Source organism: Cephus cinctus, unplaced genomic scaffold, assembly GCF_000341935.2.
Source record: "Cephus cinctus unplaced genomic scaffold, Ccin1 Ccin1_scaffold0722, whole genome shotgun sequence".
NCBI classification, from domain to species: Eukaryota; Metazoa; Arthropoda; class Insecta; order Hymenoptera; family Cephidae; genus Cephus; species Cephus cinctus.
In genome coordinates, this window is record NW_014333339.1 from 1 (window position 1) to 17,542 (window position 17,542).

The following is a 17,542-nucleotide window of genomic DNA, read 5'->3' on the forward strand; positions in this document are numbered from 1 at the left end:
CACCAAAAACAGGCTCATTGGCAATCTCCCTACTCATCTCTGCTTATACGACCTACCGATAAAGTGACGCTGCTGCTCGTGCTAACAGTCTATAGCACGTGAGTGCCGTGTCTCCAATAAGTGGTCTGTGATATTACCTTAACTGGTTGTATGGCGAACTTCACGTAGTGGAATAGGGCTATTCGAACGGCTACTTAACGTACTACATATTCCTAAAAGAAAAAATACAAACAAACTCTTGGTTTATTGATAAGAAATTTATTCCCGCAAAGTATTGCCGAATCTGATACTTTTAAAGTAAGTTTACAGTAAACATAAATTGCAGAATTAATTTTGTTTAGGTTAGGTTACATGTTTATATTGGAATTTATGTACATCGTCAACAATAGATAAGAATATATACTGTTATACCCAGTTATATTCAATCTTATTCTTTACTAATTGAGTATAAGAAATACTATTGCTTAGAGAGTTAAGTAATTTCGTATTGTTAAATTATTTATTAGTTACTTTGCACCAGTGAAGAATTCGGTTATATATGTAAATAGTATATTACTTGTAATGTATGTGGTGTAATAACTAAAGGATTCTAATTGAAAAACATGAAAGCTTTTGTAAGAGGGCAAGTATTTCAGTAGACGTTTAATTTCACAAATATACTTTGATATATCAATTTTTATATTTAAATATGTACTATAAAATACTTATAATTACTGAATTTTTGGAAGCCTTAATTATGAATTTGAACTGTGATACAGTATAAATAGAAGTTCACAATGAGTGAGAGTGAATCTATATATGGAACAACGTTATCTCAAGAATCTATGAAAGTTATCGCAGAAAGTATTGGTGTTGGAAATTTGCCTGATGAAGCTGCGAAAGATCTTGCTGAAGATGTGAGTTACCGACTTAAAGAGATCATACAGGTTAGTATATGTTCTAAGTTGATATTTTGAATAAGATTATAAATTTGCATGAGGTTTATAATTGTTTATTACAGGATGCTGCAAAATTTATGCGACATGGTAAAAGACAGAAAATGTCAATGCATGATATAGACCATGCTCTAAAAATAAAAAATATTGAACCTACCTATGGATTTTTTGCAAAAGATCATGTTCCATTTCGATTTGCTTCTGGTGGAGGCAGAGAATTACATTTTGTCGAAGAAAAAGAAATTGATCTTAATGAAATGGTATCTATGTCTGGTAGTCAAACATGGCCAAAATTACCCTTAGAAATTACGTTACGAGCACACTGGCTTTGTATTGATGGGGTGCAACCTACTATACCAGAAAATCCACCACCAGTCTCTAAAGGTAAAAACATATCAAATTGTAATATTGGATGGAGATATGTATATACATGCTATGAGGTCAGTCTTATTTGTATAATCTTTTATATGCTTTACAACATAAGTCCTGAATGCTAGATTAATGTTGGGTTTAACCTAAAGTATATTCCTGCATATGAAAGTAAGAATTCTGACTACCCATGTAATTGCAGATGCTCAAAAGTTAGAAAGTGTAGATCCAACAAGCAAACTTTCGAATAAAGGTCAAAGTATGGGTGTTGGTAAACCTGGAGGGGGAGGTAAAAGTAAAAAATTACGAAATGTTGAAACTGTTCATGTGAAGCAGCTTGCAACTCATGAATTAAGCGTTGAACAGCAATTATACTATAAGGAAATCACAGAAGCTTGCGTTGGGTCGGATGAAGCACGTAGAGCAGAAGCGCTTCAATCTCTTTCTGCAGATCCAGGCCTCCATGAAATGTTAGCTCGTATGTGCACATTTATTGCAGAAGGTGTGCGAGTTAATGTGGTTCAAAATAACCTTGCCCTCTTGATTTATTTAATGCGAATGGTGAAAGCGTTACTCGACAATCCAAGTCTTTATTTGGAGAAATATGTACGTTTGTTACATATTTTTTACATGACATCTCTTCAAGTGATTGCTTAATGAGTTTTTAATTTTTTCATTATAGTTACATGAACTTATTCCATCAATTGCAACCTGCATAGTTTCACGTCAGTTATGTATGAGGCCAGAAATGGACAATCATTGGGCTTTGCGAGACTTTGCATCTAGACTCATGGCCCAAATATGTAAAAATTTTAATACATCGACTAATAATGTTCAAACTAGAGTAACTCGTATGTTTAGCCAAGCATTGACGAAGAATAATCAAGTAAGTCATGCATAGTATAAATATTTAAAACATGGGCAACGTTTCAAGAATAAAAATACATTGTAGACGCATTTAGCATCCTTATATGGAGCGATTGATGGATTATCTGAATTGGGACCAGAAGTGGTCAAAGCTCTAGTTATACCAAAAATAAAGTCAATTTCGGAGCGTATTGAAGCATGCATTGAAGGACCAGGACTTTCGAGTGTTGATAAAAACGGCGCAGGTCATATAAAAACTCTGCTAGTAGTAAGTATTTTGTTCCATTTATCTTTTTTTTTAGGTGTATAAAATTCAATTATAAAATATTTTCAGAAATCCGTCGCACCTGTTTTAAAAACTATGCGACCTCCACCTGATATCGTTGAAGAGTATAAATTGGATTATGGTTACATTGGACCAACACTTTGTGCCGCTGTAGCTAAAGCTCGTACGCAACCAATGGCTTTAACGACCAATGTAGTATCTGCAACAACATTGACTACAAATCAGCAGCAAGGCTCCTCTAATGTTGGAAAAACAATGATGCAGACGACGGGTGAGCTTTCATAGATATATATTTTATTATTTCATGCGAAAAAAGTCATATTTGATAGTAATACATCAATGTGCCTTTCACTGTGCTATTAGAAGTACAACTGATCTATCAATAAAATGTGAAGTCCAGAGGATTTTTTTCATTGAGGTGGTATTAAATGCGATAAGAAAGAGGCTCCCTGCAAAGCACATTTTAATGTTTGGCGATTACATATTATAGGCGAGTACGACTTCATTGTGAAAAGGATGTATGAATGACCTCAGCAATAAAAAAATCACAGTTATAAATCAGCACTATTACATGTATATGACAAATTCCTATTCAGAGTTATAATAGTTATGAGATCTGTGACATAGATCACTATTATACCTTTCTGTAGGAAGTTGTAAGATTGCTGATATGAAACTGTGTTAAACAAATATTAATTTTTACATTAAAAAGTGAACAACTTGTAAGAAAATGGTTCAGTATGAAAATAAAAAATTGTACATGCACCTTTGCAATGGTGATTGCATAACTTCAGTTCTATGCAATCAAGTCCAAAAATGAACATGAAGTACATCGAACGTTTCGTAATGTTATTAAAATTGATATTTTCTTTTTTTTCTGGTCATGTAAATAAGATCAATTAATTCCATGAAATATATAATAATGGAATACCATTGCTGGAAACCTGTTAGTGAAATATCGCTACCCAAGGGTAGAAGCATGTATCTTAAATGAGTATGAAAATGTAAAAAAATAAAATAAAACCTTTTCACCAATCTTAAACTTTACATTTTTCACCCTTGCATGATATTGACTAATGGTCGTTCACTTTTGACTTTTTCTCTCCATTCAAGATACATGATTATACCCCGAATTACAAAAGTAAAATACACATCATATCCACGTCTCACGTGAACGCTAAAGTGTTTTAACACTTGGAATCTATTCTACGATTTAAGAGTTTTTAAGATACGCAGTATTCAAATTTATAACCCACCTCTTTTGTCGAAAAACCACACCCCCTTATACTTCTATCATACAAGAGGAATACTTTCCTTATTAAACATTCTAGTGTTTTAACACTTGGAATACACCTGAAGAATTAAGAGCTCCCAAGATACGGGATAATCAAATAGAGCCAACCCTCTTAATAAAAAAAATACTCGGTTATAATTCATTCACAAGAGAGAAGTCTCGTTGTGAACTTCGCTCCCGCATTGTTGTATCAGAATTTCAGTAGAACAACGGGATAGAACTCCTTCACTGACGTATGTTCTGTAGATATATTGATTTGTACCAAACAGAAGAAGAAATACAGCCATTTTAAAATGCGGAGGCTGACTTCACGCTGCTCTAATAACATTTTATACCAATGGCTCCATTTAACATTCTCAGAAATCGTGAAACATTATATAACGTTTCTACCGTCGATAAAATTAGTAGTTCAATCAAAGAATTGCAAGAAATTCAGCTGATCAGTTGCTCGCTACTTAATGTTAACACATTACGTACCGCGATTGTTTTTTTTAAAGAAAATTTTCTCTGATACCGGGTGAAAATTTAAAATTAAATATCAAATATATGCATACCGGTGTTTCGTGAAGTTTAACGAAATGCTGAAATATACAGTAACGTCCAATTGAAGTGTAACACTTCAATTTTTGTGTATTTTTGTGAAACTATAACCGATTTCAAAAAACCAAAGACATATTTTTTAGGAAATTTCCTCCCCGTTCGAATGGTAAAAGTTTTATCCTGATCGGATACAAAATGGCTGAATGGCAGGGGTTGGAGTGAAATAGTGCATTTTGGGACTTTTTTAAAAGTGCGAGAACTAGTAGTTCCGAAAGGAAATTTATATTTCTAATTATGGCACGAGAGAGAGAGCATCCTATGGCAGTCAAGAAACACCCCCATTGAACCCCTGTAGTATCACTCTGGGGGGAGCTACACCCCTTTGAAGTGAAAATACTTAATTGGCCATAACTTCCGAACGCGTCGGCCAATCTGGTCCAGTTTCTGTGTGTCTTTAATCATACTGCAGATTCTTACAAAATTATTGTTCTCGGGGATGATCCCGTGACAGAGATCTCGAGATATCGCAAGTGCACCTGAAACTTCCCCGCCATTTTTTATTAGAACTGCGATGAAATAGAAGTTTCATATTTATTCCACGTTGTAGCTGAGATTTCAACGATTAAAACGCGTTTTTAAACATATAAAAATGAGTTCGCTGAGATGTTAAATTTTTCATTTGAAAGAACGCCTCAATTTTGCGAGTTTTGCTCGAGGTACTCGAGTGACTATTACCCTACCACACGCGCCAAGCGATTGTCACCCGAGTACCTCGAGCGAAATTCGCAAAATTGAGGCTTTTTTTCCAAATGAAAAAGGAGGGGTGTCAATAAGCATCCCCCAAAAAACATTTACGTGTAAAAATCTACGCCAAGTACAGGATTGCTGTGAATTCCTCTAACAAAAAGTATTGATATCATATTATTGAGGCCAAGTACATAAGTCACTACATGTTTTCCTATTATATGATCTAGCACTGGCCCATCATTTTAATTATATTTTCAATATTTCCTATAACGTTTTCGCTACTCTTATGTTACTACTGCTTCCTGTATTTAATTATGAATTAATGGTGATTTAATAATTAATAAAACTTTGGGTGATTCCTTATCGAGTACTACTTGGCGGGTCCGTGCCAGGAATTCCAAAGTACTTACTTTACACGTGCTCATAGTATTCTAATGCTGTATGTTTGTTATTAAGCTTTTACCGTGATTATTTTTGACGAGTTATTGTTAATATGCTTTCAATAGAAAATTGGTACTAAACTTTAGGTGATTGCTTATCGAGTACTACTTGGCGGGTCCGTGCATTTCTTGATATAAATTTGGTACAAAACCAGTACCAGTTTTCTATAGAAAACATATTAACAATAACTCGTCAAAAATAATCGCGGTAAAAGCTTAATAACAAACATACAGCATTAGAATACTATGAGCACGTGTAAAGATTAAGTACTTTGGAATTCCTGGCACGGACCCGCCTAGTAGTACTCGATAAGGAATCACCTAAAGTTTTTTTAATTATTAAATCACCATTAAATCATAATTAAATACGGGAAGCAGTAGTAACATAAAAGAGTAGCGAAAACGTTATAGGAAATATTGAAAATATAATTAAAATGATGGGCCAGTGCTAGATCATATAATAGGAAAACATGTAGTGACTTATGTACTTGGCCTCAATAATATGATATCAATAGTTTTTGTTAGAGGAATTCACAGCAATCCTGTACTTGGCGTTGTTTTTTACACGTAAGTGTTTTTTGGGGGATATCACAAGTTTTTGTTGTTCAATGGGATATATGAAACAAGTTTTAAACACTGAAGTCTGTATTGTTAAACAAATATAAAATTTAAATGCATTGCAATGTCACTAATCAGATAAATGTATTGCGTTGTCGAAAATGTTAAATGCCATATAAATGTAATTTATAAATTGATTTTTCTTAGAAACACAAAAATATATATAAATTTGAAAGGAAAGTATATTCTTAAATGTAGAATGAAATTCATTTAGAAAGAAGTTGAGTCATTTAGGAATCTTCGTAAGCTTTCTACCGTGATAATCATAGACGTGACACCAAAAGATTTCCATGAGGAAAGAAGATTTCCTCCTCATTTGCACGCTTACAATCAGTTACATATTTAGTTCAAATCAAAAATCAAAGTAAATTTTTCTTTAAAATATATATTTTTCATATAATTTGTTTTTATGAAATCTGTGGTTAAATGTTTAATAGATAAAAATAAAATTAATGTTTGAATTTTGTATGAAAATTTTTATCAAAACTTACATGTGATTAGTTTCTAATAATTAATAATATTTACTGGAATGAAGGGTAAATATACTTGAACTAAAAGACTATTATAGATTTAATATTTGTAAAGTCCTCATTCAATATCTTAAGGCAATCACTCAACTGATCTAGTGCAATACAATATATTGTAGTATTAATTGTTCTAAATTTTTGTTTTCTATTTCAACAAGAACATAATAAACATTAGAATATATCTTTTATAACAAATATGATACAGTTACTATCTGCTAAATTCAAGTCTCTTTGTTGCACTTAATGATATTGGCAATTGTGTATAGTGTTTTAATTATAAATTTCAGTGGTAAAGTATCATACATATTACCAGATGAATGACATATTAAATATCTTTGCCTAGTTATTATTTGTAGAAATATTATACGAATAACAGTTTTTATATTGAAGTGAAGCAAGTAATTTATTGAAACATGAATATACTAATGCAAAATAATTTGTTAGAAATTATATTACACTATAACTCAAATTCTTTTGATTGGACTCATCGCAGAATCTACGGAGATATCCTATACAGTACGGTGAAAATCCCTACACGGTTACATACATTCGTTGCCCGACTAGGTTATATTGCAAGATAGTGCTAGATTTTTCTATGTATTGTATGAACGAAGAAATGTCACAGTCAGTTAATCAAGCAGGTTTCGCGTCTCTCTTGTATCTAGTATGCCGATGAAAGATCAATTAATGTAGTCGCAGAAGTATAGATTTGTCGTCTTAATTCACAGATCATTATAATTGTTTTTTTAAATAACTATGTATATATTGTGATCGGGAAATATTTAATTAATGACCGATTCACAATTCAGTATTATTAACCCTTAGTCACAATAATCGGATGGTCTAAGGACGATGGTCGATAAGAAAGTCTTCAATATACGCGTTTCCATGAAAATTAGTTACTGCAAAGGTACTGGGCGCCAGACATCGGGGAGATGTCGCAGCACCGCCTTAGAATCCTCCGCGATATCCTGGCTACTCAGCCCACGGGAATGGTAGAGCGGCTGGTCATAAGAATACACACAGACGGGAAGGTTTCGCCCACGAGAAATGAAGAGGCTCGATATTCAGTAACAGTAACAAAGGAAGTAGAAAATATATTAGCACGTTGCTCTCTTGAGCGGAATTACAATTTACAAAACGGTAGTCTCGGTGCTACCAGCCAAATTTCAATAACGTTAATATGTGGAATAATTAAACAACAGACGGTCCACTAGCGGGACCTAGGCGGCAGAAGGCCAGAACAATGATAAATTACCTAGAGAAAATCACTGCCAAATATCGGTACTTGACCGCGCGCGTGAGAAAAATAGTGAGATAGGAAAAGATGACGGGTATCATTTTAGGCAAACACAAAATATCGCAATTACACGAAGAAATATATTACCGTGGAACGATCCCGGTAAGCAAAAGTGAACTCGGGCGGCCAACGGGCCTTAACAGCATACGCGAACGAAAAAGGGTATAACGCGAAGAGAGATACGTATAGAAGATTTACACAAACAAAAATGCAATACGCAGTCTACCGGGAAGCGGTAGACAACGGATTCGTCCGCAGGGACACTCCAGAGCACTTACTCCAGCGAATATAAGCGGAATAGATAATACTTTACAACTTTATACACAATAATCAGATATAATCAGGGAACGAAGCCTCAGCATACGATACTCGTCAAACGGTAGGCAAATACCGGATGGGAATATTCGAAATTTGTCACCGTTGCCAATCGTTGCCGATTCCGGGCACAACTCTAATGGAAACACACTAACTGAAAACTGCAATATCCTATGATAATGTAGGAAATAATAAAGATCTGTCGCAGTAGGTAAATCCAAAATCTGTCATCTACAAGTATTATGTAACTTGATGTAGATGATAAAAGCGTACCAGAATTAATCGTGGAAAAAGTCTTGGAAAAAAATACTAGTAAAAATATCAGTATAAGTCCCGGAAAAAGTCCCAGAAAAAGTCCCGGGAAAAGTACAGGAAAAAGTTCCGCAAATAGTCCCGGATAAAGTCCCGGAAAAAGTCCGGCGGTAGTATACTCAGATTAATTTTGGGCCTCAATTTTTCATTCCTCGCTCTTAATTTCTCCGGTACTTTTTCCAGGACTTTTTCCGAGACTTTATCCGGTACTTTTCCCGGTACTTTTTGCGGGACTCTTTCCGGTACTTTCTCCGATACTTTAACCGGGACTTTTACTGATATTTTTATTGGTATTTTCTTCCAGGACTTTTTCCACGATTTATTCTGGTACGCTTTTATCTTCTACACCAAGTTACATAATACTTGTAGATGACAGAGTTTGGATTTACCTACTGCGACAGATCTTTATTATTTCCTACATTATCATAGGATATTACAGTTTTCAGTTAGTGCATGACAGTCGTCAGCGAGTGATACCTAATAGGCATGGCTTCGCCGGGTTTCAGTCTGCCCATAGCCACCGAGAAACAAAAGCGAGGGAAGAAAATTCAGAGTTTGTAGGTGCCTACGTTTCTGTTGATGCTTCGCTCTGATTGGTCAACTTTGACCTGCTCCCATTTAGAAACTATGATCTTCCGGACAAAAAGAAGGTCATTTTCGTGATCAGTGAAGCCTCTCGAACACCGCCATACCCATCGGGTCAGGTAGTTTCGGAACACCCTGTATATATTGTAACGTATTTTCTTAACTCGATACCGATAACGAATGTTTGAGAGCTAACCTACGTCACTTTCGGCTGTTCACCCTTCATCCATGCATCCGCATACCAGGCGGACGCCAGCTAATTCTCATTTTTCCAGGCACTGACAAACCGGTATGGCCTAAAAGTTGAGGTGGACGGAACGTATCAGAAAAGACGGTAATTTAACGGACCCTATCGATTTTTGGAAACGCGTGAAATCGAGAAACGTAACCATAGGTACTGATCTTTGGGTTCGAGAAAATCAGAAAACGTAAATGGATGCTCGAACTGGAGTTAACGGTTACGGAAATGCACGGCCACTCAGGCTGCTAGGTTGAGGTAGAGAGGTTCAGAGTAAGCGTCAGGTAAATAGTTCCAAAAACAGAGAGCAATTGATCATACACGTAACAGAACGAATCGGAGCAATAAGATCGAAATCCCTTCATAAATTAAGGGGCTATTGGAGTTTAGAGAGTCAAAAACAAGGTCATATCTGCCATTTTTTTAGGGCGGATTCGAGATATTTTAGATAGTTCATTTTTTATTTAAAAGGTACATATTTAAAGATATTACGGTGTTTTTTTTACATAAAATAAAATTAATAAATAGCGGAGTTATGAATGATCTCGTGAAGCTCCAAAAAAAGAGGGTGCCTTGCGGTGCCAATCGCCATTTTGGACTGGATCATCTGAAAGCAAAAAAATCAACGTCGATCTTTAGTGTATAATGTCAGGTAGGGCTAAACCGTAGCATTTGGAAAAAATTTTATTTTTTACAAAATGGCGTCATTTTTGGTAAAAAAGTGTTTTTTCGATAAAAAACCGCTAGTTTTTTGGCTATAAAAAAGTAATTGATAAATCAAGAAAGTGAATGATCCAGCTCGAGGTGTTGATGTTTTGAATGAGTGATGTAAATTTGAGAACGATCGTTTCAGCTATTTCTGACAATTCTTTGATACCAACAAAAAGAAGTGGTTTCGAGAAAAATGCGTTAAAAGTTTTTAATTTTGTTTATAGGTAAATAAAAAATTTATTTAGCTACTTACACAGAATCATCAATTTGGCAAATACTTCCGTATTTCCGATCCTCTTGATTCTTTATGATGATTCACTTTGCAAAGTGACGATGAATTTTTTTAATTTAAAAGTAAAACAGATCACCCCCAAAAAACACGTGTAAAAAACTACGCCAAGTACAGGAGTGCTGTGAATTCCTCTAACAAAAAGTATTGAAATCATATTATTGAGGCCAAGTACGTAAGTCACTATTTATCTACTTACCAGAATACATATAACTAAGGGCAAAGCAGCTAGCGCCATCTGTCGTGTGAAACGGTAAATGGATGAGCGAAGACGACGACGACGATGACGACGGAATTGAAATGAAATCATCTCGCTCGCCATCTTAGTACGCTCTGATCTCGTACACCGATCGTATTGGTTTTTGTGGCAATTGATTCAGAATCCTCAATTCCTGTAGTAAATGTATCAATAGCTTTTTTTTTTGTGTATAGCGATTCATAAAATTTTTCGTTCCAAACACAAGTATAAGAGTTGACTCAAGTAAAGTCTCTGCGAGTCATGTCCTGTACAGCGGTTGCCTGTATTTGGCGCGATATTCGACCGAGTCTCTTAATAATTGACGATAGCGATTGTCCCCAACGAGGTTCCTTGGCTCAGCTTCAGGAGATGCGGATGCTGTTACTCCACCGAGGTGCACGTTTTCCCTTCTACGGAGTTGGTTCTCGACGGTTACTAATTCTTACCGGAATTATAGTAGTAGGGTAGGCTCCTGCTGACCCTTCGGTAGGGTCCACGGGATCATCCCTTTCGTTGCCTCAGCTATAGGGGTACGATGGTGCGTCCTCCACTTGTTGGACTCCTCAGGTCGTTCTGATCACTCTCGATCATGATGTTCGATCCCTGAGGAAAAGCGTGCATTCTTCTTCCCGTCAGCCACCGTCAATACCCGAGGTCTGAGAGGCGCTTTTCAGAACAGAGTGTATAGGGTCTTTAGAGTGTACCGATAACTGGATACAGTCGAACATGCTACTTTCGTGCCTCTTCTACGGCTAGTTGGTATGTGGTACGGCAGCGGATTCTTAAGCTCCTTGGGGGTTGACGTCACAAGGTGTTGCCGGCGATCATCTACGTTTCCGTATGGTGTTGTTCTTGGATCGGTGAGACCTCTGAGTAGTGAGTCGTCCGTGGTTCACTTTTCGCCTCGTCTGTAATGTCGCGTTAAAATATAAACTAAGGTATGAAAAAGAAACGGTTAATAAGGGAAACAAAAATCTAGTAGGACCTATGGAGTTTGTTGCCGTGGTGGTTATTGATAGTTTCGAAGAATGCTCGTGCTCGAGTTCTGCTCAGCTCGCTCGCCAGGCGACAACTACTCCACTCTGCTCCTTCCGTCAGGGCCGTGTCTATCGCAAAAGGACCCCGCGCCAGGTTACAACAATTATTTTGCGTCTTACAATGTGTAGTCTTGGCAGAACGATCCGAGAAAAGACTCAATGTGGTTAGAGAAAGCAGTTTTTAGAGGTCTATACACAACGCGGGCCAAGATGTTGGAGTCATTATAACTCGACAATTCAATGAATAAGAATTCAAGGCGCGGAGTATAGGTTAATGATTATGATGTCTTAATAGAGAAAGAGACATACGCATATAGATGCATACTTACGGAAGCCCGGTAGCGTCATCGCACTTACAGTCTGTTGTGACGTACTGGATAGTTAATTCCACCCAGGGTTAGCTCAAATTAGCTATCGCAAATAGACTAAGAGAAAGGGGAACGCGAAAAGAGAGGGGACACGGTGTAGGAGTAACAAAATATAATTAATGACCAAGTTGCAGGTGTACAAAAGAAATATAAAAATAGAAGCAAAGCAAGAAGAGAAAAGAAAAGATAATTGAGAATACAACAGCTTACGCAATATTACACAATACAAGGTTAGATATGCACAACAACAACACGCGGGTGTTCGCTCGGGAGCACGCGGTGTCGGAGGGCTTTAAATGGGCTTGTGGGAAAGGGGGGATCGGGCGATGAACGGGTACGCTATGAGCAAGGGGACAGGAGGGGCAGAAGGACTTACCGGCACTAGATATCTCGAAAACAACAAATGGGGGTCAGCTACTGTACCGGTGTAGCACCGTCGAGTGACCTTGGAAGGTCTTCGAATATTTACTATAACGCGAAAAGGCACGGCTAGCAGGGGAAGAAGTGAGAGGTCTCAGGGAGGAAGGTTCCCGAACGCAAAATTCCTTCTTATAAATTACCTCGGTTACAATATTCAAAAATGGGTGTGGAAAGAAAGGGCACGGAGGGTTTCCCAAAAAGGGCGCAAGGTACTAAGCTAGGGCGTACGCAATATACCATGGGTCTCGAGCTGGTGGGCGGAAGGCCCGTCTGACCTACAAAAATACTACAAAATTGCTGGTTCACGTGGGACGGCTCGCTATTGTCCTAAAGAGACCTTCAAAATATAAATTCGCAAAATAGAAAAGGGGTATGGAGAAAAAGGGCGGGAGGGAAAACTCAATCGCACACAATATTACTTACTCCAACGATATCCGCTACACACACGTAATCCCAATTTAGCGCAATATTTCCACTCGCATAATCGTACACTCTTTGCGTGATACCTTTGCTCGAAATGAAGAACTTTTTAGTTGTCTGGCCCTCGGTGATTGGCAGAGCTGCTTGGCTGAGAGGGCTACGGGCTCCGGCATTGATTGGCAGTTCCGGCATGGCAGGGCATTGGTCACTTCCGTTGGCGAGCCTTCCAGGCCCTCGTAGCAGGTAGCACGGTGCTGGCTGCGGCGGCGCGCGGGCTGGCGGTCGCGTGCCGAGCAAGATGGCGGCCTCCAGGCCTCTCAGAATTCTCCCGGGCATGTCCGCGGGCTCGGAGGGAGAGTGCTCCACCGCTGTCACACGGGCCTCTTTACTACCCGTGTGACGGGACTGCATCGAGGCTGCATACTCATGGGGATGGTGGCGGCTGGCGGACATCCATCCCACGGGGATCCCGATCAGCTGTTCCTCCTGCCCATTCGAGGCTGCATACTCATGGGGATGGTGGCAGAGTGCTCCACCGCTGTCACACGGGCCTCTTTACTACCCGTGTGACGGGACTGCATCGAGGCTGCATACTCATGGGGATGGTGGCGGCTGGCGGACATCCATCCCACGGGGATCCCGATCAGCTGTTCCTCCTGCCCATGCCATCCCTTTCTTCCGTTTTCTCGGTAATGTAGCTGCTCTCTCAATTCTTCTTGGATGCGGGGTCTTCGAAGATGGTCCATGATGACGGTCTCCGTTGACAGTCCTCGAGCCAGTACCCTTCGGGAGATGGTAACAGGGAGGGAAGGGTGGAGGGAAGGGATTTTAAAACTAAATACAATAAACCTAGAATGATAAATAGACGCAATGAACAATAATAACCAACACTACACGCAATAGTTGTGATCGGAGCCAATGATGCCCTCGAGCCAGTTGGCGGGGAGGAGTTTATAGTAACATTTTTGTTACACTGTATCGGCGTTCCTAAAATCACAATTCCGACATACACATTGTATGTCAGTGGCTTTGTACCTATATTCTGAGATATACTGTCCGAAATCATAAGTGAATAAACGCGGGAAAAAAGTCATATACTTGAATCAATCAGTTTTAATCATAGGCACGTTCATTGCATGCATCAGCATTTACGGCAATTTCTGTTTAAAAAAAGGTCTAAATAAATTAAAATTTGTATATTAATTTTTCTTGTTGAATTTATTTGCCAAAGTAAATTTATGAAGTATATTGTTAATCGTTTAAATTATGGTTTGTTCATGAAACTTATGGTAAAGAAATCTTTAAAACGCCCAATATTTACAAGTCAATTTTCAACGAATTAGCAGAATTGCTGATCCCTGATATAATTGCGTCGACAAATATCGACGAAACAATAAAATTATATGTAGAATTAATTGATTGCATTGAACAATTTGATATTGACGAATAAACAAATGTATTATTTCTTACGTATTTTAATAAAATGTATTCTGTGAATATTCCAATATTTATCTTTAACAGCTATCTTTTCGTCGACTGATTAACAGGTTCACTGAAAAAACAAGTCGATTATCATATAAAATCATTTGTAATTTATTTATTGATAAGTACAATTTTTAAAGAATAAACTTCTGACAAGTACAGTCTTTGGAGAGTTTACGTCTGGAGCTTGGTAATCTTACATGTATCTTAATTATTTCTTCCTAATCATATAATTTTAGCAAAATAAACACATTTTTATAATTATCTACTCATTTATCATGTTATAATTATTTGGAATAACATATAATTAGTCATTAAAAACTAGCACACTTGTTGACTAGTACAGCCTTTAGAGAATTAGCTTTACGAGCATTTCAACTTTGGTAAAGTTTGTTCCATTTCTGATTACATAAAACAAACTTAAAATAAATTAAATAACTAAAGTAACTTTATTAATTGTTCTGCAATTTTGAGTCTTATTTTCTGTAACTTAAATAAATTTATGAACATAAATATGATCAACATCTTATTGAAAAAAAAACCACTAGTACAACACAAATTATACTACTGAATTATACTGTATGTACAATGACCTCTGAGAGCAATGGTCTTTTAAGTGGATCATAGCTGAAGCATTTTTTCACGATAGATCTTATTGAATAAGAAACGTTGATAAGGTTTAGAATTGCTTCTTTAGGAAGCAAAGTTTTCAAATCGCTTTCCGCAGCTCTACCAGAAATATCCCAGACAAGCTCTGCTTTATATATTTTGTTATTGTAGATAATACTTTCTTAATGAGGTTGGACGATTTGGAGGAGAAAAATTTTGGCGTTTACTAGCTCTTTTATTAATACAATAATTTCTTTACGGGGTGCCAAACAGATCTACTAGTTTTTTCTTTACACTCTGGGCGCGTTTTTCATTTCGCCGATGTGCGGCCTGTTTTCCGCTGGGAGTTGCGGGAGGTGATGCTACGTTCTTTGGTCCCTGGTGTTCCGAAGTAGGTGGTAGCAGGCTCAGGAGTGACGGGATCGGCGACCGTTGGACGGCGGGTTAACCGTATTACCAAAAGATGGTAAAGAAGAAAATGACGGGGGTCTTACAGACAGGGGCAAAGGTAGTGGTGGTAGTACTTGTAGAAGTCAGTTCCGGGCATTGCGTCCGCCAAACGGATTGAACCGATATGAGGTAGAGGAGAGAAGGTATGAAGACACCTTACCGCTGCAAGGCGCACGCCCTTCGCCTTTTCCGCGAACTTCGCTTTTTCGGCATACACGAACTATAGGAGTAAGCATCTTATACTACTAACCGAAAGTCCTTACTGGTCCTTACTAGTGTTCTCCTCGCAGCGGAACGTTAGAGTTACTGCGGGAAGGCTAGGAGGCTGCAAGACTGACTGATTTTTCATTGAATCTTCGGGGTTTTGTACCCTCCGATTTGAAATTGCCACGCGATCATATCCTTGGTGATACAACCGCAACAATTAAACATTCAAAATGAATTTGGCCAACGGGCGATGGAACTATTAAGGGGCTATGCACGTGAGCGAGTTATTATGCCGGCAAGATTCTTTAAAGTATAGTTTTGAGCGGGTAACAATAGTGCATGCAACTGCTCATATATCGCTGTATATGTAGGTCCGAGGGAAGAAACTCGTTGACATATAAATCTAGTATCGCTACATATACGGATTCTAATAGCAGAAAGGTTCGAAAAGAAAATAATACGCTCGAAAAGAAAATAATACGTTCGAATATAGATCAACTAGAATGCGGAAGGAATGCTAAAAAGACACTAACAAGGCGAAATGAAAACATGAAGTATTAATCGGATACATAATATGTGCCAATATTCTCGAAAGGATCATAGCTAAGACACGAATTGACCCAAGATGTCGACGGTACGTTTGGGAATCTTCGGTTACGGCAGTCTGTGTAGGTCAGAGAGCGTGGAAGCCCTTGGTATGGGCGGCTCTCCGTGGATTTTTCCGCGGCCTCGTGGCAAAACGAAAGATAGAGCCCTGTCCCGGGTACTCTTGGACTCTCGTAATCCATCGGCGGCAGCATCCATTCCCCGTGAATCGGCGGCAATCGATCTCCCAATATCATCTAAATTTAGTTCTTCTTCCCTCCCTTTCCCTGTTGTTTGGTTCCTTTTCCGGAGTTCTTACATTAAGCGGTTGTACCAAAGCGTTCAGGCAACAAAGAAAAAAAAAAACGGCAAGCCATATACGGCAAAGCAAAGCAATATTAAAACCAAGACGGGCGACAGGCTGATTTGTTAAAACTGAGGAATCTGTGCGTCTTAACCTAAGACTGACGTGTGGAACGTAAAAGATCATATTTCCTAAGTTCCCTATAAATGCGGATCATTTATGGCGTGGATTTAAAAATTTACGTCACAGTACGTATACCTTATGTACGTTTTTTTTAATGCGGTCTTGATGAGGTCTTGATTTGATTTACTGACGAGAATATTTGGCTGGGTCCTCACTGAGATTGCATTAAGGCATATTATCAAGTGCAATAAAAAAACTTTATAAACTTTTATGCTGAACACTTTACGTACCTAAGCACGGTCATCGAAGGATTTTTCGGCATAATATAATTTTTTCAATATTATCCTGATCTGGTAAAAATATTTTATTTTACAGATTTTCTTTAATCATTAAAATAGAATATCAAAACTAATTCTAATAACTTGTAATATTCATTTTATACATTTTGATATACAGGATGTCCTAAAACTACTTTTAAATCGGAAAGTGGGCGACAGCTGGATGTCTCCTGAATGGTTCTACATCATATTATCCACGGGCATTACATCCGCGACATTATATCCGCATGCCAATATATTCGCGACATTATATCCGCGTTACCTAATTTTTATAACCTAACCTAACCTTTTTTGCGTAAGGGAAATCTTTAAAAGGCACCCCAGTCCCCCTTTAGTATGGGATTTTTACACACTAAAATCCTCACGGTGTGGCCCTCTCCTGGCTGCAAGTGGGGGAGATCCGGGATCTCAAATTGAACACTACCAGATCCCCCCCCAGTCCTATCTAGTTGGCCCCTTTTGAACCCCCATGGGGGGATTTATCTATTACTAGGAGTGAGGGGACCACACCTCACTCCTGTCCGTCCTGTCTTATCCACGTGCAATGGCAGCGGGTCCCACCCTGCCGCCTGCGGTCTACCCTTATGC

General features: G+C 38.0%; 1 protein-coding gene across 4 annotated transcripts in view; it reads left to right on the top strand.

The window, feature by feature from the left end:
• Positions 1-22: 22 nt before the first annotated feature.
• Positions 23-17,542, top strand: part of LOC107270317 (transcription initiation factor TFIID subunit 6) — a 41,818-nt gene continuing 24,298 nt past the window's right edge. The window contains exons 1-7 of one of the 4 annotated variants that reach the window (XM_015745218.2): positions 23-297; positions 759-926; positions 1,001-1,319; positions 1,507-1,910; positions 1,987-2,190; positions 2,257-2,439; positions 2,506-2,728. In XM_015745218.2, the coding sequence (XP_015600704.1) occupies positions 777-926; positions 1,001-1,319; positions 1,507-1,910; positions 1,987-2,190; positions 2,257-2,439; positions 2,506-2,728 (1,483 nt within the window). In that variant the 5' untranslated portion in view covers positions 23-297; positions 759-776. Of the gene's footprint in view, positions 298-372; positions 623-758; positions 927-1,000; positions 1,320-1,506; positions 1,911-1,986; positions 2,191-2,256; positions 2,440-2,505; positions 2,729-2,820; positions 3,493-17,542 lie in introns of those variants that run through there. The other 3 variants (XM_015745219.2, XM_025087693.1, XM_015745221.2) reach the window with 3 other exon arrangements.